At 36.2% G+C, this 26,974-nt stretch overlaps 1 protein-coding gene across 1 annotated transcript in view; it reads left to right on the forward strand.

Annotated features, from left to right (window-relative positions):
* The first annotated feature begins 1,615 nt into the window (after window positions 1-1,615).
* The window catches only part of LOC108714027 (heat shock factor protein 4), a 29,046-nt gene continuing 3,687 nt past the window's right edge, over window positions 1,616-26,974 (forward strand). Inside the window, exons 1-12 of the mRNA XM_018257867.2 lie at window positions 1,616-1,910; window positions 10,643-10,751; window positions 12,673-12,800; window positions 13,955-14,079; window positions 15,389-15,464; window positions 16,888-16,952; window positions 18,814-18,913; window positions 20,601-20,725; window positions 22,149-22,373; window positions 24,222-24,327; window positions 26,064-26,129; window positions 26,711-26,798. Coding sequence (XP_018113356.1) covers window positions 1,788-1,910; window positions 10,643-10,751; window positions 12,673-12,800; window positions 13,955-14,079; window positions 15,389-15,464; window positions 16,888-16,952; window positions 18,814-18,913; window positions 20,601-20,725; window positions 22,149-22,373; window positions 24,222-24,327; window positions 26,064-26,129; window positions 26,711-26,798 — 1,336 coding nt within the window. The 5' untranslated portion in view covers window positions 1,616-1,787. The remainder of the gene's footprint in view (window positions 1,911-10,642; window positions 10,752-12,672; window positions 12,801-13,954; window positions 14,080-15,388; window positions 15,465-16,887; window positions 16,953-18,813; window positions 18,914-20,600; window positions 20,726-22,148; window positions 22,374-24,221; window positions 24,328-26,063; window positions 26,130-26,710; window positions 26,799-26,974) is intronic.

Here is a 26,974-nt window from a genome sequence, read left to right on the forward strand (position 1 = left end):
GCTACTGGGGCATCTTTGGAGCCACAGATCTTCACTGCTAAAGGGCTGTGGTTGCCTTGGGGCTGGCACAGAAGCCCAAAACATAATGTACAACATTGCTAGCCTACTTCTTTCGTTACGCTTTAGTTCTCCGTTAATGGAAAATAAAGCTATAATAAATGTATTTCTTAATGGCTGTTGTTTGCCTAATGATTAATGGTTTTGGGTTTCCTAATCCCTGTCACCGAGGAAGGAGCACATGTATCAGCAATATTAAGGGTTCTACATTGCCATCCCACTGGACAACTGCCATGGGTACAATAGGCTGTAAGGAGGATATCAAAGCATTCAGTATATATGCTTACCACTGTGTTTATTAGGATTTGTGACATTGTATTTTTAATGAAGTTACAAGTTCAGCTAACATTAAATAATTATCTTCCATTTGTATTCAGACTCTCCAAGCTGCAATAAATAATATATAATAAATAAACTCTGTTTTTCTATGGTGTGTATCAAGCCAACATCATGTTATGACATATTATTACAATTTTCATGTGAATACATTAAATACATCTCTCATTCAAGTCACTGCCTGGTTGACAGGCGCACTAAGTCTAGCAATTGGCTAGTATTTAAGGTTAAGGCTACATCAGCAGATGTTAAAAACATAACAAAGGACTATTTATTAAGAACAATTAGTACAACTGCACTGATGACCAATCCCATGAGGTGTCTAATAAGAGACCATCAGTAGGATGAAGAAAATGATATCACTCATTGCTCATTTTTTAACATTTTATTACTTAACTAAAGTTTTAACAATGTTGAAATTGATCTGTTTTAAATACTCTAGCATTACAAACATAGGCAAAAAATAAAATGTGGGAAATCGTATAACCCATATATAGAATTGGAGAGAAAACAATGGAACGTGCCATAAACACTTCTGATTTTGAGCAATTTAATTGTTGATAGCAGCTTAATGAGACTGGCCAGTGTCTGGGAAATTTATTATTTGTATTAATTCAACCATATGGGACAGTTTTCTTAGAGATTTTTTAATCATCCTAAATATTACTAGTCATAATGTTACACTTTTTACTTGCTTGTGCCCCTGACAAAGACCCCTGTCTGGAAAGGCAAAACGCGTTGGGCTTTTCTGCTATGTGCCCTATTTCTTCATTGTAATTATTGAATATGGTGGCTTTCACGTATCTCCTTACAGAGAGCACCCATCTATATATATGTTTTGTTAGTTTAGCATCATGGTGTGCCATCCCATTACAGAATTCGTATAATATTGCAATGAGCAGAAATGTGCCCTGATACCAGTTCTCCCTGCCAGTACCTACAGCACTGTGTTGCTGTCCATGAAAAAAAGTCTTCTACTGTAGCGTTGTCTTCACATTTTCTAATTTATTCCTTCAACAGCACATACATGTGTATATTGTCATTAAGCTGAGAGTGTACTTTGCTTTTCCACAAAAGAAATACATTTCTGTATGACATACTTTGGCCTTTCAGTAGTTATTGTGACTGGTGCTGGGCACTCTCCACATGATGTTGCATGTTTATTCAGTGCTTTGTGCTCGCACCTCACTCTGGATATTATTTAGTGCCTAGGGGTGGGGGTTTGATGCTAACAATTTAGTGCTGAGTGGTCAACAGTGTGACCTGGTTGTGTGAATCATCTGCACTTGCTGTCATTGTGACACTGTGACCTTGTGTACATGGGTCCCTCTCCGTTATCCCAACAACTGGACCACCTCAGAGGCATGGAGTGTGAGTAACAAACACCTATCAACATGCAGGAATCCGCCAGCTCCTTGGCAATGGATGGGTACTGTAGCAATGTGCCAGCTTTCCTCACCAAGCTGTGGACATTAGTGGAGGATCCTGAAACCAGCCATCTTATCTGTTGGAATGTGGTGAGTACTAACTAGGCCTATAAATATAAATGCACATAGGACACATTTCTCATTTTTCCATGATCTGAAACTTTTTATGGCAACATTCACATAGTTATATACTGTTTTTCCGTTCTTATTAATGTAAAGGTAAAGGGAGAGCAGCGTTTATCAACAACTAGTCCTTAGACATGTATGGGGCCCAAGATATTTGGCATCTGTTTCTTATGGTGCCCCTGTATTAAATGTAAGCAGATATAGATAAAATGTCCTCCAGTTTAAATATCATTGTAATCAGCTTAATTTAGTGCCTGAATTAAAGGCACTAATAAAAATTGATTGTGTGCATTTGTGTGTTTGTCAGCAATTAAAAAAATAAATAAATAAATAAAAAAAATAAAAAATATATATATTTATATATATATATATATAGATATCTATGAACTGTATGTTCTCATTTACAATGATAGTGATAAGAGGAAGTATAGGAGGATTATAATTATTTCTGTAGAAATGTATGATAATATTGGTACATATATAATATTGTTTCCAAATATGTATCAAAAACTTGCATTCACCTTCCCAGCTACACTTCATATTGTGCTATGCCTCAAAGCTTTTTGTTGTTGAAGTACAGGCCCCTGAATTCCCTTATACCCTTTGGGTTTTTGGTGAATGCTGGGAGTTACAGTTCAATAAAAGCTTATTGGCAGCAGTTAATGGTTGTTAACCACTATTAGTTGAGACTGGGATGTCTACAATATGTTCACACTAGGGATGATTTGACATGAAATACCAGTAAATGATTTAGGCACCCTGGGTACATTGTGTAGATGGCTGTCCCTGATTTTAACATTAGACAAATGTACAATTTTTCACTGGTTAATGCTAATATTAGGACTAACTAGCATTCCACTGTCTTGTCTTAACCTTTGCATTTCTTAACAAAACCCTTGCATAAAAAATATAGGCCATGTTAAAGTACAAGTATTGCCTCCCATTATGTGTACACATACATGTACAAGTATAACTCATATCATGCATTGTTACTATTTAATAACCAAAGACCCACAATATTATTGGCCAATCACAAAACTCAGGAATGAAGCAAGATGATGGAGTGACCCAGAAATAGGGTAGGGCCCTTATTTTAAAATGAAATTAAAACCATAAGCATCAACATCAACCCAAAATAAATGTGCTTCTATAGTCATAGAGATATAAAACCTTTTTTAAAAAGTACTTTAATAAAAGTATTTAAGTAATACAATTATGCCATTCTGTAATTTGCTAGATGCCGTTGGCTAAACCAGCGAATGCCTGATAAGTTTCTCATTTGTGGGGCTGCCTGTAGAAGACATGGTAGCTCCAAAAATATTTATTTCTCCAAGAAGTTCTATTTCAAGCAACTGTACTGTAGCATTTTAACATTTGCTATTCTTCACTGCCTTCACTTCTGATGCAGGTTAGGATACAGAGAGTGCAGAATGGGAAAGGGGTGAGATGGGAAACACACAATACAAAGGTGAAAAAAAGGGGTGGTAGGGTACAGAGCAAATGCAAAGGTAAATGAAAAAATGGGCAGTAGAACTAATGATGAGGTGTAGGAAGGATGTGAAAGCTATTTAAAAGGAAGCAGAAAAAAATACAGGTATGTGACCTGTTATCCAGAATGCCTGGGACCTTGGGTTTTCCACATAAAGGAACCTTTCATAATTTGGATCTTCGTACCTTGTCTTCTAGAAAAGTATGTAAACATTAAATAAACCCAATAGGCTAATAATTATGTATTAATTATATTTTAGATTGGTACAAGGTACTGTTTTATTATTAAAAAAACGTTGTAAAACTTGTTAGAATGCTATTGAACTAATTGGATTTTGCTAACATTTTTTTTACTTAACTAAAGTTTAAACAATGTTGACATTAATCTGTTTTCATATACTCTAGGCATTACAAACATAGGCAAAAAATGAAGTGTGGGAAATCAGAACACTATTATAAACCATATATAGAATTGGGGAGAAAACGTGCCATAAACACTTTCTGATTTTGAGCAATTTAATTGTTGGTGGCAGCTTAGAGATTTTTTAAAAAAGGAGAAAAAGGAAATCATTTTAAAATGTTTAATTATTTGTATAAAATGGAGTGTATGGGAAATAGCCTTTCCGTAATTTGGAGCTTTCTGGGTAACAGGTTTCTGGATAATGGATCCCATACCCATAAAAGAAAAATATCTCACCTAAATAAAACAGGAAAAGAGACACACATAAGAGAAAAAGGAAGAAAGAGTAGAGAAGAGAAAGGAGTTTCTAGATATGTAGAAGAAGAGAAAGAACAGACAATGAGAAGGGAGTGGAACAGACGTTTGTAACTGAAAGTTGCTGGGCCCACCTGAAGAATCAATGTAAGACCTCTTTGGAAATAAGACAATTTGCATAAAGATATATTGAATTGCTTATCAATCAACCCCTGGGCCCTAACACATACTTGGGCCCCCCAGGAATCACAGGGTCTGCTTTGTCTATATTACAGTCCTAGATAAAAGGGAATGATATCAGTACATAGGTTAGTTGGGAGGTGTGTGGGAACACTTCTATATTTAGAGAACGGTATAAAGCAAATGCAGAGGATTCCAGTGTTTTCTAATTTTTTTCATTAGAGTGTTGGAAAGTCCTGCTGCTTTTGTTCATATTGATGCAACTGAAATGCTGAGGGCTGCAATCACCAATGCTTAGTCATGTCAGAATTCTGCACAGTCATATCCATAACTTCCTAACTTTTCTGCATATCACTGGATAAAAAAAAACAATATTACATAAATGTTGTTTTACCACACATTAAACTGTACATTGAACTTTAGCTTTCACAGTGACCACTACCCCATTAGATTGTGGGGTTTGCATAAAAAGTGGTCTTCATGCTCATCACTAAAGGTAAAACTGGGTAATTTATTGATCACCTTGGCTCACTAGGTGGCACTCTAGGTCAGGGAACACAAAATGTGAAGTTAATCCTTTAAAGGGGGTTGTTCAAAGTTAACTTTTAGTATATTATACAATGACCAATTCTAAGCAACTTTTCAATTGGACTTCATTATTGAAATTGATCTTTTTTTAATTATTTGCCTTTTTCTTCTGACTCTTTCCAGCCTTCAAATGGGGGTCACTGATCCCATCTACAAACAAATGATCTGTAAGGCTATAAATGTATTGTTGTTGCTGCTTTTCATTACTCATCCCTCTCCTATTCATATTACTGTCTCTTATTCAAATCAATGCATGGTTGCTAGGATAATTTGAATCCTAGCAACCAGATGGCTGAAATTACAATCTGGAGAGCTGCAGAATAAAAAGATTAATAACTCAAAACAGCAAATAATAAAAAATAAAAACCAACTGCAAATTGTCACTCTCTACATCATACTTAACATTAATTTAAATGTAAAGAACCCCTTTAAGTGCTGGACATTGTAAAATCTTTAGCACCTTGTGCCACCATTGTATCTATGGTTCCCATGTTGAGCAGGGTGCGTAGGCAGCCATGAATAATATTTAACACCTTTTTAGCTAAAGCTATTGTATTGGAAATTGCTGTTTGTTATATGCTATGCATGTATGGGACCTACAGCCCTATTCACCCTTGAATGAGCGTACCCATGGCTGTACAGTATTCTATTCATATAAATGACAGTAGAGACTTTAGAGCTTCTAAATATTACAGTACAGTAAACGGTATACTATATGGCATTTGTTTCATGTTTTTGTGTAACGGACATCTGTGCTTAGTATGCCAGCCCAGAGGTAAAGCAATCCTATGAGAATGAAGACCCAATGATTCGGAAGTTGCCCTTGGTCCTCTCCGTTTTTTTTATTGTGCCTGCCTACCTGGTGCATGAGACTCAAATTATGCCCTGTGACTCTTTATAACCATTTGTGACTACTGGCTACGGGACTGTGAGAATACATACAGAGCACTAGCTATCCCAAATGATTTCTTTAGAAATCACACATGGTTAGGTTTTCTGAGCAGTGTTCTTAAAAGGGTGGTTCGCCTTTAAGTTAACTTTTAGTATATTATAGAATGACCAATTCTGAGCAACTTTTGTATCAGTCTTCATTTTTTTCCTTTTTTAAAGTTTTTTTCATTATTTGCCGCCTTCTTCTGACTCTTTCCAGCCTTCAAATGGGGGTCACTGACCCCATCTAAAAACAAATGCTCTGCAAGGCTACAAATGTATTGTTGTTGCTATATTTCATTACTCGTCTTTCTATTCAAACCCTCGTCTTTTCATATTCAAGTCTCTTTTTCAAATCTGTGCAGGGTTCCTAGGGTAATTTAGACCATAGCAACCAGATTGCTGAACTTGTAAACTGGAGAGCTGCTAAATAAAAACTGAAATAACGGAGAAAAAACACATATATAATAAAATGTGAAATGAGTCTAACTTTCAAATCAGTGCTTTATTATGACATAAAATAGGAAAATATGGATTTTTTTAATGAAAAAAAAGGCAGAAAACACATCTAATTTATTGGATTCATTTTAGCAAAGGTATTTTTAGGTATGTACTGCTCTTTTAAGAAACCTAACTATATTAAGGTTACCTGATTTTAAAAGTGAAATCCAGAGACACCTAAAAAAAAGCAGTGGGCTAGTTTTTATATAAGCCATCACTACTTTTGACCACACCTACTTACTACGCTGCCGCAATCTATGGGGTCCTTTCAATTACTACAGGCTTACATTATTGGGCTTATTTGTTGTATGTAAAACATCTGGCCCACTGATTGGAAAACAGACTAGTCTGGCATGACCTCAACCTAAAGGGGTCTATTTATCATGCTGTGTAAAAAGTGGAGTGAAGCATTACTGGTGATGTTGCCCAGAGCAACCAATCAGCAATTTCAAAGTTAGAAAACAAAAACAAAGATCTGATTGTTTGCTCTGTAGCCAGTAATGCTTAAAAAAGAACTAAACCCCCTTGCTAATAAAAACCCCTACCCTCCATAGTCACCCCTCCCTGCTCCCCCCGTATAGGTGTTTAAAACAAGTAAATGCCCCATAACCAGTAATTGCCCCTTGTTGCAGAGTTAGCGCAGTGGAGCTCATGGGAGCCATCTTCCAGCGAATTTTCGGGTCTTCTCTCGGCGCTTTGGTAATTTTTGACACTTTCGGTGCATGCGCAGTTATAACAAACCGGGAATGTTCAAACTGCATTTGTGCCAATACAGTGCTTACTGAATTTTACTGAAGCGATGAAGATGGCCCTGTGAGCTCTGCTGCGCTGACTCAACAAGGCGTAATTACCGGCTATGGGGTATTTACTTGTGTTAACACCTGTGCGGGGGAGGGAACAGGGAAGGGGAACTATGGAGGGTAGGGGCTTTATTAGCAAGGGGTTTTAGTTCTCCTTTCCCTCCACTTTTTACACAGCATGATAAATAGACCCCTATGGGCATATTTATTATGTTGTGTAAAATGAAATTCACCAAAAAAAGTTGTCTAAAATAAATGACAAATTTATCAAGGTGTGTTTTATTTCACGCCATGCCAACACCAAATTTTCCACCACTATTTTCCACTGCTTCTGGCTGAAGTCACTCTATGAAAAAACGTGTAAAAATGTATGCCGTTTTTTATGTGAAGCCTGGTGATGTGTGGTGAATTATCCCGCCATTTTTACAACACATAATAAATATGCTTCCTAGTGTACATCCATGGGATGAACTGGAACACTGATGCAAGACAGATTCCTGTCACTGAATGGAAGCATATCCCACCAACAACATTCCAAAATCTAATAGAAAGCCTTCCCAGAAGATAAGAAGCTGTAATAGCCTCTGGTTTCTGAATGAGATCTTGGATAGACAGGTGTCTTGATACTTTTGGCCTATGCCTCAATGATAGGAGATTATGGAGATTATAATCCAAAAAGGTGATAGAAATACTGAACATCATTCTGTTTATTATATAAGATATACATTTTTTTAAGGAGTGTAACGTGTTATATTCTATATGTTGTTATTATAGTATGTGTTTGTATTTAGGGAAACAACATAAACATCTTATTATTGTTCTGTTACAAAGATTAAACACTTTACTTTCAAATTAATTGTAAATTGGTTATATTACAGCATATAATGATCTGGGTACACCAGACAATGTCTACGAATATGAGGGCTCATTTACAAAGTTGCTTGAGTTTGATCAGTGTAACACAATTTGTAAAATATACTATACTACAAGCACTCCCCCACTGTGGAAGGTGAAGTAATATATAAATAGTGTGGAGCAGGAACATAAATATAGAGGTAGCAGACCCATAGGCATAGGGGGCCTGTACTGTGGGGTCTGCTGCACAGAAATCCCCCTCGTCCGCCACTTTCTAATAGAAAATTTGTGGGTAGCGGTAGCTGTGCAAACCATTGCCCTTGAAAGATACTGGCGGGAGCTGGTGTGCAGGGTTAAATATAAATACCATAAGTTACAAAGGTTCTATTATAATTGCCATAGTTTCAAGCAGTTACTTGTAGAATATACAATCCTTGACTTGAGTTATTTAGGTCACTGTTCAGTGAAAATCCATGATTTCACACTGCTCCAAACCTAAACTCTGCTGGACAAACACAACATACTATACTCTGTATGTATATTAGTGTCCGCACCCTGTACTCTGTACTTTCATTTTAATATTTAGTATTAAAACCTTTTCAGTTTAGGAAATATAAACACTTAGGGGCAGATTTATCAAAGGTCAAGTTGTTTTCCCCAAAATTGCATTTTCCATGGGTAGTTTTCAGTCAAAAACTCGAATTTTTGAGTTAAAAAAACCCCTTCAAAATCTTTTGGTTTGTCGAGGTCATGTAGAAGTCAAAGGCATGGGTCTTTTGAACCATTTGAAGACGTTAAAAGCCTTCATGACATTTGGGTTTTTTTGGTGGGTTTCGCTTGAAAACTTGATTATAGCAATTTAAGTTTTTCCGCTTAAAACACAATTAATTAGAGTTTTCAGCTTTTAACTCCACATTCACAGATTCTAGCTTTTTCCATTCGAGTTTTTTCTTAAATTAGAAAACATTCGAGTTGTGATTTAATTCGAGGTATAAAAAAAAAACCTCACAAACCTCTAAAACTCAACCTTTTATAAACAATCCCCTTAGTTCTTGTTCTGTGAAGGGTGGGGGGGGGGGGGGTTTGCTATGATTCTTTTGAGAATCCTTTTCTTGGTCAGGGTAATTCAAGTTAGACAAAAAGCAAATGTTTATAGGTTATTGCACTGGTCCCTGACTGCATTGTTGGTGCCATAATGTTGCCCAGACTCAAGCACAGGTTGTCAATTTAGGGTCTGTATATATGTTCATGAATATACATTGCTGTAACCTCTAATACAGATATGTTAAAGATACATTTTACCCCCTTGTTCAATAAGAGTTTATATATTTTTGGTTCTTGTGAGGCAGATAATTAATTACCCTAATAAACATAATGTTTTGCTTCATTGGTATCTATAATTAGAAAGCTATAAGAAAATGTATAGCTAATGCCTGTATATCAAGAAAAGTGAGAGTTAAATGTATGGTCTATAATAACTGCTATTTATATAATTAGTGCTTTCGCCTGACTTAAAGCTGCTTAAAGTTCTTCAGTAAACAGCAAACGTTCGCATAATTTGTTCAAACTAGCCCGAAGCCTCAGAAATAGTGATTGATGGATATTTACTGACTTTCTGCGTAAACCAGTAGCAGAGGTCAGTCTGCCATAATAACTGTTTACTGATGCACCTATGTTAGTGTGAGGATATCTACAAAACAAGCGCTGTTGGTGACACCTTAGAGCAGGTTGGCGAATCTATGTATAACAAACTAAAATCAACACATTTAGGATTCAGGGACAATTTTAAGGGCATGTAAAGCCCATAAGCCAGGCAACATATTTACATTTTTAATAAATGTGCTTTAAGTTGACAACGATTGCGTATTTGTGAAAATTCAACAAAATGTTGTTGCGCATGGAAAAATTTATATGAAGGGAAGCTATGGGAAACATATTTGATTGCTTAAAAAATATTTTTATTATGTTTTTGAATTGGGAAAAAATAGTACACCCACAAAAAATTATTTTGCCCCTAGAGATAAAATAGCTTATCTGAAAGCAGTTCCATTGTGAAGTGCTGGCTCTTTCTGAAAGCACATGACCAGGCACAATGGCCTGAGATGGCTACCTACACACCAATATCACAACTAAAAAATACACTTGTTGGCTCAGGAATAACATTTTATATGGTAAATTGAATTAGTTATAATGTACAGTGCAATTTAGAAATAAAATCTACCATAAAAATAATGACAAAATATAAAAATAGGATGTTTATGAGGAAAGTTCAAAATGTATCTCTAGTGTTCCCTATTTTGATTCTAAGATGGCAACACATTTTCCAAAAAAAAAAAGAAAATCAAATGAACAGCAATGGCTCAGTTATAATTGCCTAAGCAGGACAAATACAATACCAAAATTATGCAGGTAATAAAGCTTACCATTCCAGACCCATTATTTTTCATTTTGAGATGGATAATATGACAAACTATTGGCTGGCGTCATGCAAAACTGGATAGAAAAACTAATTTGTGTTTTGAGGAATATTAGAACAATTTCACCTTCAGCTAGGTTGTTTTTTTAAAACATGGGGAATGCAGATTTCAGACACCATATTTTTCCAAGATTCAACTTTTCTTTGTTTCTGTTCTCTCCAGAATGGAACCAGTTTCCATGTGTTTGATCAGGGAAGGTTTGCCAAAGAGGTGTTACCCAAGTATTTTAAGCACAACAACATGGCCAGTTTCGTGAGGCAGCTGAACATGTGTAAGTATGTAAGTCTGCAAGTCCAAGACACACTGGTGGTAGATATTGTTAGCCCTGAGCGTAATGACAGCCTGAATTTTAAGCCGACTGTACCCTTAAATTTTATTTCCCTATGTGAAATTTTCTAAAGAACTGTGTAAGGAAAGGTGAATTTGTAATTGTTGCCCTCCTCCTTTCTTTGAAGCTGCTACTGATTCACATTGTATCAAAAACAGGCAAAAATAGTTGTTACAGAACAATAATTGTTACAGAAGAAACAATCCTCTGTGTTTGCATATAGTATGCTCACAGAGATAATTTTCTGGTAACCATGAGCGGCTCTGAATTCCAAGCTCTATTTGTACCACTGGTATGGAGCAACTGGTTGAAATAAGAGACACTGCAGTGAGCAAGTCCCAAGTGACGCACCTTCCAACTACCATTGCCAGGCTGACCCCTGTCTTAATGCTTTATACCTCATAGGGTTCATATGGCATTACTTGAGTCATTTTGTAGCCTCTTTAACAATATAATCATGGTCTCCACATATAGAAATAAGGTAGAGAAAGTCTACCTTCTGGACCCTTCTGGAAACATGCTTTACTTTTAGTTGTTTGTGGAGTTTAACATTCACAGGACTTGCCATGGAGTAAAACAAATATATAATGACACATACATTGTAGAATGTCTAAATATAAATACTGTGTAAGAAATACAAACTAAAAAAAAGAATGGTACAAAACATCTAATAATATGAACTAATGTTGCTTCAAATATTTTTCTCCTGTGCTTTTATTCCATATATGAACAAGTACTATGCCCACTGACTATGTCAACACCCTATAAATAAATAACTAAATATATTGAATATACCTCTATTGTAAAATATTAAGATATTAGAAGTCATCAAGTACGGACTTCCATGACCATGAGGCCTAAGGCTGAGTGCTTTTATAAAGGTCATTGAACTTCAAGGTGACTTTGAATATCTTCATATTTTGCAATAGGGGATACTTTATTTATTATAATACACAAGTTTAAGTCATGACCGAAATTACATCACTAAGCACCAATTATAACTGATGACATCACTTAGATATAATTGACAATATATATATATATATATATATATATATATATATATATATATATATATATATATATATATATATATATATATATATATATATAATACACAAAAGCCATGAATATCTTGTAAATTATATCCTTATAAATGGTTCTGATGTCATCAGTTATAAACAGTGAGTTCTGATGTCATTTCTGTCACATGACTTACTGAAATTTGTGTATTATAATAAATAAAGTACCCCCTGTTGGAAATTATGAGGATATTAGAAGTTACCTCGGAGTTCCATGACCTGTATAAAAGCACTCGGCCTTCGGCCTTGTGCTTTTATATGGTCATGGAACTCCTCGGTAACTTCTAATATCCTCATGAAGACTTACTGAAATTTGTGTATTATAATAAATAAAGTACCCCCTGTTGGAAATTATGAGGATATTAGAAGTTACCTCGGAGTTCCATGACCTGTATAAAAGCACTCGGCCTTCGGCCTTGTGCTTTTATATGGTCATGGAACTCCTCGGTAACTTCTAATATCCTCATGAAGACTTACTGAAATTTGTGTATTATAATAAATAAAGTACCCCCTGTTGGAAATTATGAGGATATTAGAAGTTACCTCGGAGTTCCATGACCTGTATAAAAGCACTCGGCCTTCGGCCTTGTGCTTTTATATGGTCATGGAACTCCTCGGTAACATATAATATCCTTATAATTTACAAGAGGGGGTACTTTATTCACTATATATATATATATGGGACTACTATATATATATATATATATATATATATATATATATATATATATATATATACTTTTTATAGGAGGATTATGAATTGTTCACATGTTCTGTTGTAGATGGGTTTAGGAAAGTGGTGAATATTGAACAGGGTGGCCTGGTGAAGCCGGAACGAGATGACACTGAATTTCAGCATCTGTACTTCCTGCAGGGACATGAGCACCTTCTAGAACACATCAAAAGGAAGGTAGGAGGGCACCGCCACATTTACTAAGATCTACAAAACTCTCTGAAAAAACTACCATTACATATTTACTACCATTGCATATTTACTGGTATTAGCCTTATTTCAGTGATTATTTTTAAATTTTTATTACTTTAAGTACAGTTAATAAAATAACATAAAGGTGCAATATACCAGTTGTCTGAGAAATACTCAAGAAGAATTCACGAAGGCCAAAGTTTTGTTTAGTTCATTTTCTTTGTTTTTTAATCACATTTTTTGTCCCCCTTCTCTGTAATAATAAATAGTACCTTGTATTTGATCCAAATTAAGGTAGCCACCTTACGCGGGTATGTGGGGTAGTATGTACTAGCTACTGTTTTAATATGAATAACAATAAATTAATATTTTTTACTTCAAGAGGCCTTGGGACTTATATCGTTTTTGATATAGACTTTTTTTGAAGTGGAATGCCTTTCTGAACTGGGGCGAGTCCCTTGGGCCTGGCTGATTAACTATATGGACTCCCGATTTTGAATTGAAATAATTTATCCTTATCAGAAGCAAAACCAGCCTATTGGATTTATTTAATGTTTACATGATTTTCTTGTAGACTTAAGGTATAAAGATCCAAATTATGGATAGATCCGTTATCTGGAAAACCCCAGGTCCTGAGCATTCTGGATAACAAGTCCCATACTGGTACGAAATTAGTTGCTGCAGCAGCATTCCGATCATTGATTTAAACTTTTATTTGTGCAAAAAACACGTCAACGTTTCAGGCTGATAAATAGCTGGTATAGCCCGAAACAATGCTGTGTTTTTTGCACAAATAAACGTTTAAATCAATGATCGGAGTGCTGCTGTAGCAACTAATTTTGTGTGGATTTAACCTCTGCAGAGAGGATTACAACGTGCACCCAACGCTCCAAACAGCGGATCAGTGTGAGTGTGGCACTTTATTTTGACTTTTACTAAGTCCCATACTGGTGCTCCTAATCTCTCTGTGTTTAGCGACAGTAATAATGTTTTTTTTAATGGAACAAATGTACCTAGTTCATGTGTGTTGCATATGTTGTTGGCAAATCTGTAGAAAATGGAATCTAATTATCTAAAGTAATAATACTCTTTACATGATTTGAGCTTGTAAGTACAGTTTATCTTATTGCTGCCCACAGGTTTCGGTAGTGAAGAATGAGGAGACAAAACTTAGGCATGAGCATGTCAGCAGGCTCCTGTATGAGCTTCAGACCCTTCGAGGACAACAGGAGAGTAGCGATTGTCAGATGCAAGACATGAAGCAGTGAGTAATAGCTACTTTATGGTGTTTGCTATGATCTCACATTTACAACATACATGCAATATATAACATACAATATATATATATTGTGTGTGTGTATATATGTATGTATGTGTATATATATATATATATATATATATATATATATATATATATATATATATATATATATATATATATATATATATATATATATATTGCATCTGCCTTAAAGGAACACCAAAAAAATTGAAGTGTTTTAAAGTGATGAAAATATCATGTACCGTTGCCCTGCACTGGTACAACTGATCTGTTAGCTTCAGAAACACTACTTTAGTTCATATGCATGTGTAGCAATGGTGGAAATTTAAAAAGGCTATATGGCAAAGGTTAAATAGTAAATAACAGATAACACCATCATGTTCTACTGAACTTATCTGCTGTGTAACCTGAGCCTTTTCTCCTTTGAATGGCTGCCCCCATTGCTACACAGCAGCTTATTTTTATAAACAATAGTAGAGTTTCTGAAGCGAACACATCAGTTTTACCAGGGCAACACTGTATTATATTTGTATTACTTTAAACACTTTTATTTTTTGATGCTACTGTTCCTTTAAAGAGATACTGACACCAGAAAATAAACTTTTTTAATATCTATCATAACATTATCTTTGAATTCTATTTATAATTTTGCTATAAAAGTATTTGACTAATGCTTTTACATTACCTTTCTTACTTCCCTGTTCATCTCGGAGAGGGCTGCCATATTTGAGCTTCAGCAGTCTGTTCTTATTAGAAACTCTAACGGACAAGTTGAGAAGGGACAGTCAGGTTGACAAAACTCAGATTTAGGAACTTCAACTAACAATTACTTACAAAAGCAGAACCATCATCAAAAAACGATCAACATGACCTATAGGTAACTTTTCATGTAGATATTTTGAAATAAAATTTTTAGTGTCAGTATCACTTTAAAGGAGAACTAAACTCCCCCAGGTACAACAGCCCCTGTCAACTTCCCTCCATCAGCCACCTCACCTCTCCCTCCCCACACAGTGTACTACATAGGAAGGAGCCCCTATTTGAAAACCTAAGCTCAAAACTCAGAGCACCATCTTCTGCCCATTCGCATCCTCTTTGGGTCTGTTTGGAGCCTGCATGAGCATCTACAGTTGGGGCTAGCCAGGAATTGGCTTCAACTGCGCATGCTTGCTGGATGTCTTTTCTTCAATACTGTAAATATTTTCTTAATCATTTGGCTATGTGCTAGTTAACCCTTTATGCCTCCTGTCTGTTGTTGATCACCTCCTTTCTTTATTTTTGAAATTGCCAGGCAGAATGAGGTGCTATGGCGTGAGGTTGTCTCACTCAGACAGAACCATTTGCAACAGCAGAAGATAATAGACAAGGTAAGTGTCCCAGAAATCTCAACTGTATACTTGTCCAATGGAATTTATTTTACTGTTGTGTAAGGGGCACATTTACTTAGCTCGAGTGAAGGATTAGAATGAAAAATACTTCGAATTTCAAAGTATTTTTTTGGCTACTTCGACCATCAAATTGGCTACTTCGACCTTCGACTACAACTTCAAATCGAACGATTCAAACTAAAAATCGTTCGACTATTCGACCATTCGATAGTCAAAGTACTGTCTCTTTAAAAAAAACCTACTTCACCACCTAAAACCTACTGAGCACCAATATTAGCCTATGGTGAAGGTCCCCATAAACTTTCTCAGCTTTCTTTGATCGAAGGAAAATCCTTTGATCGATGGATTAAAATCCTTCGAATCTAACGATTTTTCCTTCGATCGTTCGCTCGAAGCATTTGCGGTAAATCCTTCGACTTCGATATTCAAAGCTGAAGGATTTTACTTCGAGGGTCGAATATCAAGGGTTAATTAACCCTCAATATTCGACCAATAGTAAATGTGCCCCTAAATGTCCATGACCCTCTAACTAAATATTATGTTAGCTCTTATCTTACCCTACTTCAAAAGAAGTGTACAATCTGTGTATAACTGGAACAAGTGTAAACAATAACAAAATATATACTAAGAAATTCAGAATTCTAAGAAATGTACTTGAGGTTGAAAATAGGTGCAGATACTGTAAGTCCCAACCTTGCACCCGTTAAAGAGTTGGTTCACCTTTAAATTAATTTGTAGCATGTTCTAGAATGGCCAGTTCTAAGCAACTTTTCAAATGCTTTTATATTTTTATTTTTCATAGTTTTTGAGTTATTGCTGTCTTCGTCTGGCTCTTTCCAGCTTTCAAATTGGGGTCACTAACGCTATCTAAAAAACAAATGCTCAATAAGGCTACAAATGTATTGTTATCAGGGCCGGAACTAGGGGTAGGCAGAAGAGGCACCGGCCTGGGGCGCAAAGATGTGGGGCGCTGGACAGGTACCTACTCAAACGTTAACATTCTCTCTACATCATACTAAAAGTTAACTCAAAGGTGAACGTCCCCTTTATTTCTCGCTGACTTCCTGCTGATCCAGAGTAAGGCCAAAACACCCCTTCTGAAGTTGTCGAAACTTTCCCCGCTGACTCCAACATGGAAGTCCGATCAGTCCTGGACCCTGAATATTTGTACACATTTGCTTGTTTTTTGTTGTTGAGCACGTAACAAACACGTTTGTCAATAAAGCACATGAATATCCACTATATGTAGGTTTTTGCTGCCTACTGCTCTTCTCCATAGGGGGCCATTGTTTCTTTACATCATTTAATGGGCATGGAGGCTTAGAGGTCACAGGCTCAGCTAACATAATGCGTGCTCTGTAACTAAAACCTGATTCTTATTCTCTGTTTTTTCCCCTAACAGTTAATGCAGTTTCTATTTGGACAGTTACCTCCAGGACCAACCAGCACTGGGATAAAGCGAAAGATGTGAGTGCCTGCAGAAGGGAGGGCAGCACAAAACCTTTCTCTCAAAAAAATCACAAGCTCAGCTAGGCACGGGTGTTGACCACCTGACCTGGTCGCCCTAGTGACTGTTATTGAATGAAGCTGCTGAATCAGACCTGCTGACTACTGGCTTTCAGAGCCCTCTGTGTAAAGTCCCCGCTCAGCTTTTAGGACTATTGTGTGGGCAGAAATGGGGAGGGAAAATGAAAAAGTGGTACAGAAATACTTGCCATGTCATATCAAAGTCTAAAAGGATGAGCTTATGGCATATCAGATCTATTTATGAGCTGAATTGTAACCTTTAGTGGAAATGCAGTTATTAAATCCAGAATAAGGTTTAGGGAAATAATATGGATTAGTGCATTATTAATGTGGATTAATCCATCTACTGAGCTTTACACAGAGCTGCATTACCATATACCCCTAAGTAATGCCCCCCCCAATATTACACTCTTGCATGTACAGGTTTGAGATCTATTATCCAGAATGCTTGGGACCTGGGGCTTTCCGGATAATGGATCTTTCCGTAATTTGGATCTTACCCTAAGCCTACTAGAAAAACATTTAAACAATAAAGATTAATTATATTTCATTTAATTAATTATATTTAAGTTTGAATGAAGTACAAGGTACTATTTTATTAATACAGAGATATAAGGAAATTTTTTTTTAAAATTTGGATAAAATGGAGTCTATGGGAGACAACCTTTCCATAACTCGGAGCTTTCTGGATAGCGGGTTTTTGGATAATGGGTCCCATACCTGTATTTACAAATAATATACTTGCTAAATTGCAGCATAATATGTAAAACAATCAAGGTGCAAAACACCTTAAACTGGGTACTGATTTTCAGTTGGTGACCACGGATTCAGTCCATTGCATATAGTAATTTACTGTATTCTAGGGCATAAAACCTTACTAGTGTCCACACCTGTCTTGGTTTGCCTCTGGCTTAAGTAACATCATGCAATCACTGTTTGTGTTTTGTTCAACTCAAACAATTGACTTTTTTTGTACAGTATCTTTATACTTGCCTCAATTTCGGTTTAAAGAATTCATTAAAGGTTCATTAAGTAGTAATAGCAACAATAAGAGTTTTGCTTCAGTTCAATGCACAAATATTAAAAAATATAATAAGTAACCTGTAAAATATACCCTTATACAAAGTGCATAGAGATATTACCAGTTTATAGTCAGCCTTTAGTGATGTTACTTTGTCACATGACTCATTAAAACGTATAAAAGATCATGTACTCCCTAAGATGTGTTTCTTTATATAGTGAGGGAACTCCTTGATTACATCTTATATTCTTAGATTCAAATATCAAATAGTCCTTATAGTAGTTTTCCGTGTGTTTAGTGCTTCTCAACGAGCCGCAGTCCCCGTGCCAGATTACTTTGAATCTTATATTCTTATGTGAGACAGAGGAGAATTATATGAGTGTGTGTATGTGTTCAGTCGTATGTAGGTGTATTCAATTACACTTTATAGGAGTCTAATGTAAAGGGGAAATGTAAGAGCTAGAGATGTGAGGTGGTAATATACCAATCATCACTGCAATCGTACAAAACAAAGACCAGTGCTATGAGTAAACATCTGCATAATTATGGATGTAACCCTAGTAATGGTTTTGCATATTGATGTTGAGAAAAGGTAGGAGTCTAACAAGAAGCCTTACTTGTTCCAGGAGTATTTTGATTAAAATTGTACTTTGATATGTAATCCTTATTAATATGATAAGCAGTCACACACAGGCTATTACCTTTCATCCTTTTCATATGACTTAAGGTCACATATAGGGCAGACATTTAGTAACATGTATCTGTCTATTCCCTTCATAGGCCATTAATGTTGGATGATGGAAACTCTACCCTCCCACTGTCTAAATTCAGCCGCCACCTGCCAGTAAATGCTCTTCATGATCCTTATTACATCCAATCGGTAAGACTAGATACTCCAGAGGCTAAAGCATGTTTGTAGCAAAATAATAAACTGTATTATTTGTATAATCTGTAAAAAGTGTACCCATTTGTGTTTGTGTTTACCATAAAGGGGACCTGTCACCATAAGAAGTAATTCCAAATCCTATTTTATGATGTTAGTCAAGCAAAGTAAACTTCACTTAAACACTATATAAATTATTTACATTTTTTTTTCTGTAAGCCATGGAATTCACAATCACATCAAGCAGGCAGGCGCCATTTTGTGGACACTGTTATTAAGAATGATTTTGCATCATGCCAAAATCTTGTTTATGCAACAAAATCGGCACCTAAAGCCCATCCCTATACACTGGCTACACAATTAGATGGTGGGGAGAGAGAATGTTAGGAGGTGTCTAGGAAGTGCAGAATAGAAAGTGAAAGTAATTTCCTGCCCTGCATCTATGCCTAAGGCATAGAGGAGGGGCAAGCAACATGTGATTGATAGCTGAGATTTTTAAATACGTTTATAACATGTATGGATGTTTCAATGAAAAAAAGGATTTGGGTTTCATGTTTAACGCTAATCAAAAGGAGTTAATGTCCAGCTAGTGCTTAGAGCATGGGTTACATGTGACTCAAACACTTCAGGCTAGGGCCTTCACTAAGTGGAAGATTTCCGGAATGGTGTAGTGTAACTACATATATATATATATATATATATATATATATATATATATATATATATATATATATATATATATATATATATATATATATATATATATATATATATATTATATATATATATATATATATAATATGAACCATCTTTTACAGTGCAGGTTCAATAGAAATAAATTTTAATCTTGTATTTTTGTAATTTGGATCACCATGCCTAATCTCTGCTAAAAATGATTGAAACATTATATAAACCATAATTTAAAAATTTGAATTATTTGCTTAAAATGGACTCTATGAGAGATGGCCTTCCTGCAAAAGAGTTATATGGATAACACCATTTTGTATAACGGGTGTCATACCTCAATACTAGAACTCCAGAAATCTTTGTGTTTATTTCTTGTTAGCGGAAATATATTTGTTTAATTTTTACAATGCTTTTATGTTATAAGCGGGAACATACCTTAGGCTTGGTGTTTACCTTCATATTAACATTTACTATGTTATTGATGCACTAATTCTAAAAAACTTTTAAATAAATTGGTCTTCATTATATTTTTTCTTATTCTGCTTACATATGTGGATGTGTGGATCTAGAATGCTGTCTATTAAGAGAACAGTAGCACTCACGCGACATACGGTTCACTTTAAATTACTAAAATTCTTACTGTCATTGTAGACATTGATAAGTAACAAGCCTACAATGGCTAGAACACATTGTGCCAGCCACTTTTTTTGTCTCTGGAACATTAGTCACTCAACAGGAATTTTTACACAATATCTGACACTAAATTGCCTTAGTCCAAAAAAGAAAGGGGGGGGAGGAAGTATTGGGAAAAAAAAACCACCCGTTTGGATATTATTATCTCATAATGACAATCCCTAACCCTTTATAAATGCTGCTATATAAATAAATGATGATGCATGCACACAAACACATAGCTTAGGAGGAAAATTGATTTTAAAGTGTAGCTGGATGCATGTTCTGCACTTGTGCTAATGTTCTCACAATCCGTCCACTGCAGCAAACAATGGGCTCCACGTCAGCTCTGAACAGCCCTGCTCTTAGTGCCAGCCCAATCATATCAGATGTGACAGATGCTCCACCCACTAATGCAGTTAATGGATCACTCTATTCAGATGGAGAACGGTAATGATGTTTGTGTATCTTTAAGTCTGTTATATTTAACTTTAGTGGAGCTTAAAACATGGCAGGCAAAACTATGTTTGGCTCACAGAGTATAAGAAGGTGTGTCTGTCTCTTTGTATGTAGCACCTGCCAGTGCTGGATAATAGAAGGGGCACCATGGGGATGAATTATGGGCATACTATTCAGGAGGAACATGGAAGGAGTGCCAGGGGATCCAAATTTCTAGGGCAGTGATCCCTAACCAGTGGCTCTTGAGCAACATGTTGCTCTCCAACCCCTTGGATGTTGCTCCCAGTGAACTCAAAGCAGGTGTTTATTATTGAATTCCAGCCTTGGAGGCAAGAATTGGTTGCATAAAAACCAGGCGTACTGCCAAACAGAACCTCCTGTAGTCTGCCAGTCCAAATAGGGGCTACCAATAGCCAATTACAGGCCATATTTGGCACCCCCAGGAACTTTTTTCATGCTTATGTTGCTCTCCAACTTTTTTTTATGTTTGAATGTCGCTCACGGGTAAAAAAAGGTTTGGGACCCCTGCTCTAGGGTGTTGAGTACATAATTTGCTCCTCTGAGTGCTTTACTCTGTGCCTTGCACATGATATTTAATGCAGTCCATGTCACATTGCACAGATAGAAGTTCTGAACAGTACCCATAGTAAATAAACCCTACTATGTCTATTCATTTTCAGTCATGTTGCTATTGGATGGCTGGAGTTTGAGGTGTAGGGGGCTTTAGCTATTGCCACAAGGTTGAGGCTGTAATTCCTCTGTGGGATGCTGAGAGTTGAAATACAGCTAGTAAACTACAGGCTGGACACCCTTGGTGTATATCCTAAAATATCTAACATATGTGTAACGGCATGATAACTAATTTCTGTATAAAAGGCTCTTATGATTTTGGAAACCCACAGTAAACATTGTCCCTATTGTACATTTAAAGCTATATGTAATTAAATTATAATTTTGGAACTAGATTCATTATCCTACATCTGTCAATAACTTGATCTGGAAATGCATTTCCAGCTCTTGGTCCTGTTAGCATAACATAGAGTGTATGTACAGCTACAAAATCACTTAAACTCTGTGCAACCCTGCAACTGCTCTTCCTGACCAAAGCAATGTACAGTGCAGGACATAGTGCTAGGAGCAGCTGCAAAGAGTCCCACCAAGGGCACAGGGGGCCTCCCTAACTCAGGCAGCATCATTTTTTATTTCAGCAAAAAAAAAGCCTTAATAGATGGTTCAAAGACCAGGTGGTCCTCCCATGCACTTTATGCACAACAGCCCTATGCTGTAAGACTTTGCTTTGATAGCTTCCACTTGGAGAAGGGGTTGTATGTCATGTATTAAAGGTGATAAAAGTGTTAAAAACTTTAGTGAGACAAATATGTTTATAGTGTATTGATGGTTTTATTTTGTACAGGAGTAAGTGCTTGCTGATGATTAAGGAGGAACCCATCAGTCCCAGTATCAATGGGTCAGCTGGGCAGGAGATGTCTCTGGACAACTGTAGCATTTGCACAGATCCACCTGTTCTCCCAGTTGCAATGGTTCAGTCTATATTGGAAGGAAAGGAAAGCTGCAGCCCCCCTCAGATGTCAACATCCCAGCAGATGGAGGAGCAGAGTAGAACAAATCCACAGGAGAGGTGAGTGACAGAAATCCACTCCACAGTAAACTTGGTGAACACATTTCAGTCATTGGTGCTACATTTCAGTTAGGTATGGAGCATTGTAACTGAGTGGCGTTATCCATTGGAATGGTAATAGAGGCAAATAAGTCATTGCAGAGGTGAGAAAACTGTAATGCAATGTAGCGATGAAAATGTATTTGGAGAATCTGACCTTGGGTGTGGAAGGATGCAGCGTTATGGGATACAGCGATATAGGATGCAGAGCTATAGCATGCAGAGTTATAGTATCCAGAGTTATAGGAAGCAGAGTTATAGAATGCAGAGTTATAGCATGCAAAGTTATAGCATGCAGCACTTTGTGAGAAATTCACTCTATGAGGAAAGTTAAGTGAATCAGCGCAGCAACTGAAGGAAACAAACACAATAACATATTTAGGCTGAAAAAAAAGATACAAGTCTATGAAGTTCAACTTTTTTGTCTAACAGAAAAAAGCCATCCGCAGCCTATACATTTTGTCTTAGAGGGGTAAAAATTCTTTCCTAACTTCAAATTTGCAATCAGATCAGTCTCTGGATCAACTTCTTCTAACAGTTAATTTCAGTATTCTTGCATTCTCCCATTGCTAACATAGGCATACTGCCCTTTCTTTAATCCATCTAATGTATTTGCCAGTATAGCTACTTTAGGGAGAGAATTCCACAACTTCCAAGCTCTAATTCTAAAAAGAAAAACATTTTTTGCGTCTTACGATGGAACCCACTTCTACTAAATTCAGTGGATACCCTTGTGTTTGGTGGAAGACTATACTGGTAAATAAAGCATCAGAATTTACTTTATTATTCCTTTGTATATTTATACATAGTTTTCATATCCCTCATTAAACTCCTCTTCCCCAGTGTAAACGATCCCAATCTGGCCAGCTTTCCTTAATAACTTAGAACTTTCCTACCCTGTAAAATAAATTCTTTGGACTTTTTTAATTACTGGAGATCAAAATTGCACTATACATTCTAGATTCTTGACCACAGGGTGCACAAAAACAGGTCCCTTAGTGCTCATTCTGGGACAACTTGTGCCCCTCTTCCTGCTTTGCAACCCCAGGCCGATTGTGGCCTTTTTTTTTTGCCCTTTGCACTGCGTCTGACTTTGCAAATGGAATTAAATAAAAGTACCTTACCGTATTTGTAAAGGGAAATAATTACTTCATGTATACATGATCATTATACAGTTTCCTATCCATGTGCCAACAGCATTATCAAGACTTCCAGATCTTAGTGTGTCAAAAGCTTTTGCAAAATGCAAGTATATCACATCTACTGCAACCCCACTTTCCAAGCTCCTCCTTACTTCCTCATAAAAAACAATTACACTTTTTTGACTTTTTTAAAACCTTGCTGATTTCTAGATATACAGTAGTGCCATTCTTCAACACAGGACATTATCTTGAAACAATGTTCAAGTACTGTAACTTTCCCACTACAAATGTGAAACTTTAGAACTTCTAACTGGCATCACATTACTTTTGACAGCAAACGTAATCCTGAGGATGTTAGATTAATGTGTTACATCACACTCTGGCCTTCAGTGGATGAGGGAAAGGTATTTTGTGAGTGGGGTAAGGCAGCAAGAGACTACTATAGAATTCAGTGACCGAAACACTGGAAAACCATAACCTTCTTGCAATGTGTTAGGCATAAACTTTCTTGCACAGTGGGAAAATGTTGCCTCATTGTAAACAAAATAGCATACATTCATACAGAGAGAAGTATAGAACTTTCATTACACAAGGCATTTTTATAGAGGAGGGAATGGTTCTGACAATTTGGATTTTTCTTTAACTGCAGTCTCTTTTATGTTATCAGGTCTGAGATGCCAGACTCCTTGGATGGATCTGAAGTTAGTTTGGAGGGGTTGCAATTACTGCTGAGGAGTCAGCAATACAATATCGACTCTGCTGCTGTCCTAGATGTAAGTATACATTTTTCAGAGGCTGACATAAATATAAAGGCAACTACAGTATAATGTTATTTCCATTATATTAAATAAAAATGCATGAGAATATTTACACATAAGGATTGCTTAAAGATATTTACCTTTGTGTGCTATATTTTATGTTGAACTAGGATATTGTGGAGTGTATTTGAGAAGACTTGTAAACCACTATACCTTTCAACAATTTATTTATTATCAAATGATTTAGCAGCCAGGACAGAAAGTACAATAGAGCTAATCTTAAGGGTTAGTGAGACTATTCACAGTTTATGACACTTGTCCCAGGGTCTCTACTGCTTGTTCATTTTTGTCAAAAGTTTCTGTTATCCTGTACGATTATGAAACATTGTACATTTTAAGGCACTGTATGGGAGGTGGTTCACCTTTAAGTTAACGTTTAATATGTTATAAAAAGTCCAATTCTAAGCAACTTTTCAATTGGTCTTCATTTTTTTTCTATAGTTTTTATTATTTGCCTTCTTCAAATTGGAGTCATTGACCCCATCTAAAGAACTAATGCACTGTAAGGCTACAAATGTATTGTTATTGCTATATTTTATTACTCATTTTGTATTCAGGCCCTCTCCTATTCATATTCTAGTCTCTTATTCAAATTGGTGTATGGCTGCTAGGGTCATTTGGATCTTAGCAGCCAGCTGATTTTGCAAACTGGAGATCTGCAGAATAAAAAGCTAAATAAATTAAAATCCACAAATAATAACAAATTAAAACCAATTGCAAATTGCAATTGTATCATTCTCTACATCATACTAAATGGTGACAATTCGCCCTTTAGTGAATCTACCCCTATGTGTTGGAGCCATTTTATTAAAGGGATTCTGTCATGATTTTTATGTTATAGTTTTTATTATTAAATTACACTGTGAGCATTGCAATTCATTCATTATACCACTTAAAATGGTATTCTTGAACCAATAAATTAATTTAATTTGTTATAATATTGGTGTGTAGGCAGCCTTCTCAGGTCCTTGTGCCTGATCCTGTGCTTTCAGAAAGAGTCAGCACTTCTCAAAGGAACTGCTTTCTAATAAGATATTGTTTCCACTACTCAGTGTAACTGAAGGAGTTGTGACTTGGGTGAACCGGACTTGAATTTTTACTATTGAGTGCTGTTCATGTCTACCACTAGGTGGGACATGGGAGCATTTTTAGCAATGCAGGTGTACGAGAGCTGTTATCTGATTAACTTCCCATTTTTCTGCTCATAGGCTGCTGGGGGCAAATGGATGGGGGTGATATCACTTCAACTTGCAGTGCAGCAGTTAAGATTGACTGAAGTTTATTAGAGCACAAGTCACATGGCTGAGGGCAACTGGGAAACTAACAACATGTCTAGCCCCTTATCAGATTTCAAAATTAAATATAAAAAAAAATCAGTTTGCTCTTTTGAAAAATTGTTTTCAAAGCAGGATTCTGCAAATTAACTATTAGCTGGTGCATTTTGTAAAAATAATATGTTTTCCCATGACAGAATCCCTTTAAAATGTATGTTTTAATTGCTCTACTAATTGAGAATGAGGTCTGATATGTTTCTTCTTTTATTATAATTGAGGGTGCTGTGACTCTGGCTTACATGTAGGCTATTTATTTTCTCTTTCTTTTTTCCTTTCCTGATTTCTAGTATAGGATGACCGACATAAAAAAAATTTCTGTTCTTATAACAAAATTACATTTTAATGAATTTTTTGCAGGTGTTCAGCTCTGGCCTGTGTGTGAGTGAGTGGAGTCTTCCAAATGTGGACACAAGCTCATCACCGGTAAGAACCTCCTCAGATTTAGAATTTCAGTTACTGTAGTATATGGTATCTTCCAAAATATGAATTTTTCCTAGATATTTCTTATTTTATTGAACTTTAGAGGTTTCATACATTTGGAGGTAATTATTGTTTGTTTACTGTTTAGAAAAGTTGTTCACTGCAGAAAAGTGGTAATGGCGTTCTGATATTGCTGCAGACTTGGGTGTATAAACCCCAGATCTCACTGTGTTGGGTGATCAACTATATCCAGTGGAAAAATTTGAATAAAAAGTGCACTAACCAGACTTTGAATGTGGCCCAGGTGGCTCACCTTGAACCCATAGCTTGAGATGGTTTACAGGAACAAATTGGAAGTAAGAACTCTTTTCTGCCATAAAGAATAGGAAGCAAGCAATCTTTTTTTTTTTTCCATACAATTTTAAGAAAAGTGGTAGAAAGGAGTGTTTGCTTGCTTTCTATTTATTTGCGAAAAGCTCATGTTGCCCACTGTCTGTGCTGACATACTGTAAATGAACCCTTGTGTGTATTTTTAATTTGAAATTTTCAACATAGAAAAAAATGTATTCTGCTTGTTGTTTCAGATGCAGCAGCTTGCCATAAATCTAGAGAAAAATGTTTCTGACCATCCACCAAAGGGACTGAATACACAGTTTACCATCACTTGTCCAGGTAACTTAGGAGTTTAATTATTTTTTGCCAAGACATCATCAGACAAGTAACAGTAGAAATGAGTACAGTTCTAAAAGTCTAGCTTGTAAATGAGCATGCGTGTGTGAGCGCAAGTTGCTGGCGGAAGGGGGGAGAGGTAAGGGAAACAAGGGTCCAGACTGTGGGTAGGCTAAAGA

This window comes from Xenopus laevis, chromosome 4L (genome assembly GCF_017654675.1).
Source record: "Xenopus laevis strain J_2021 chromosome 4L, Xenopus_laevis_v10.1, whole genome shotgun sequence".
Taxonomy (NCBI): Eukaryota; Metazoa; Chordata; class Amphibia; order Anura; family Pipidae; genus Xenopus; species Xenopus laevis.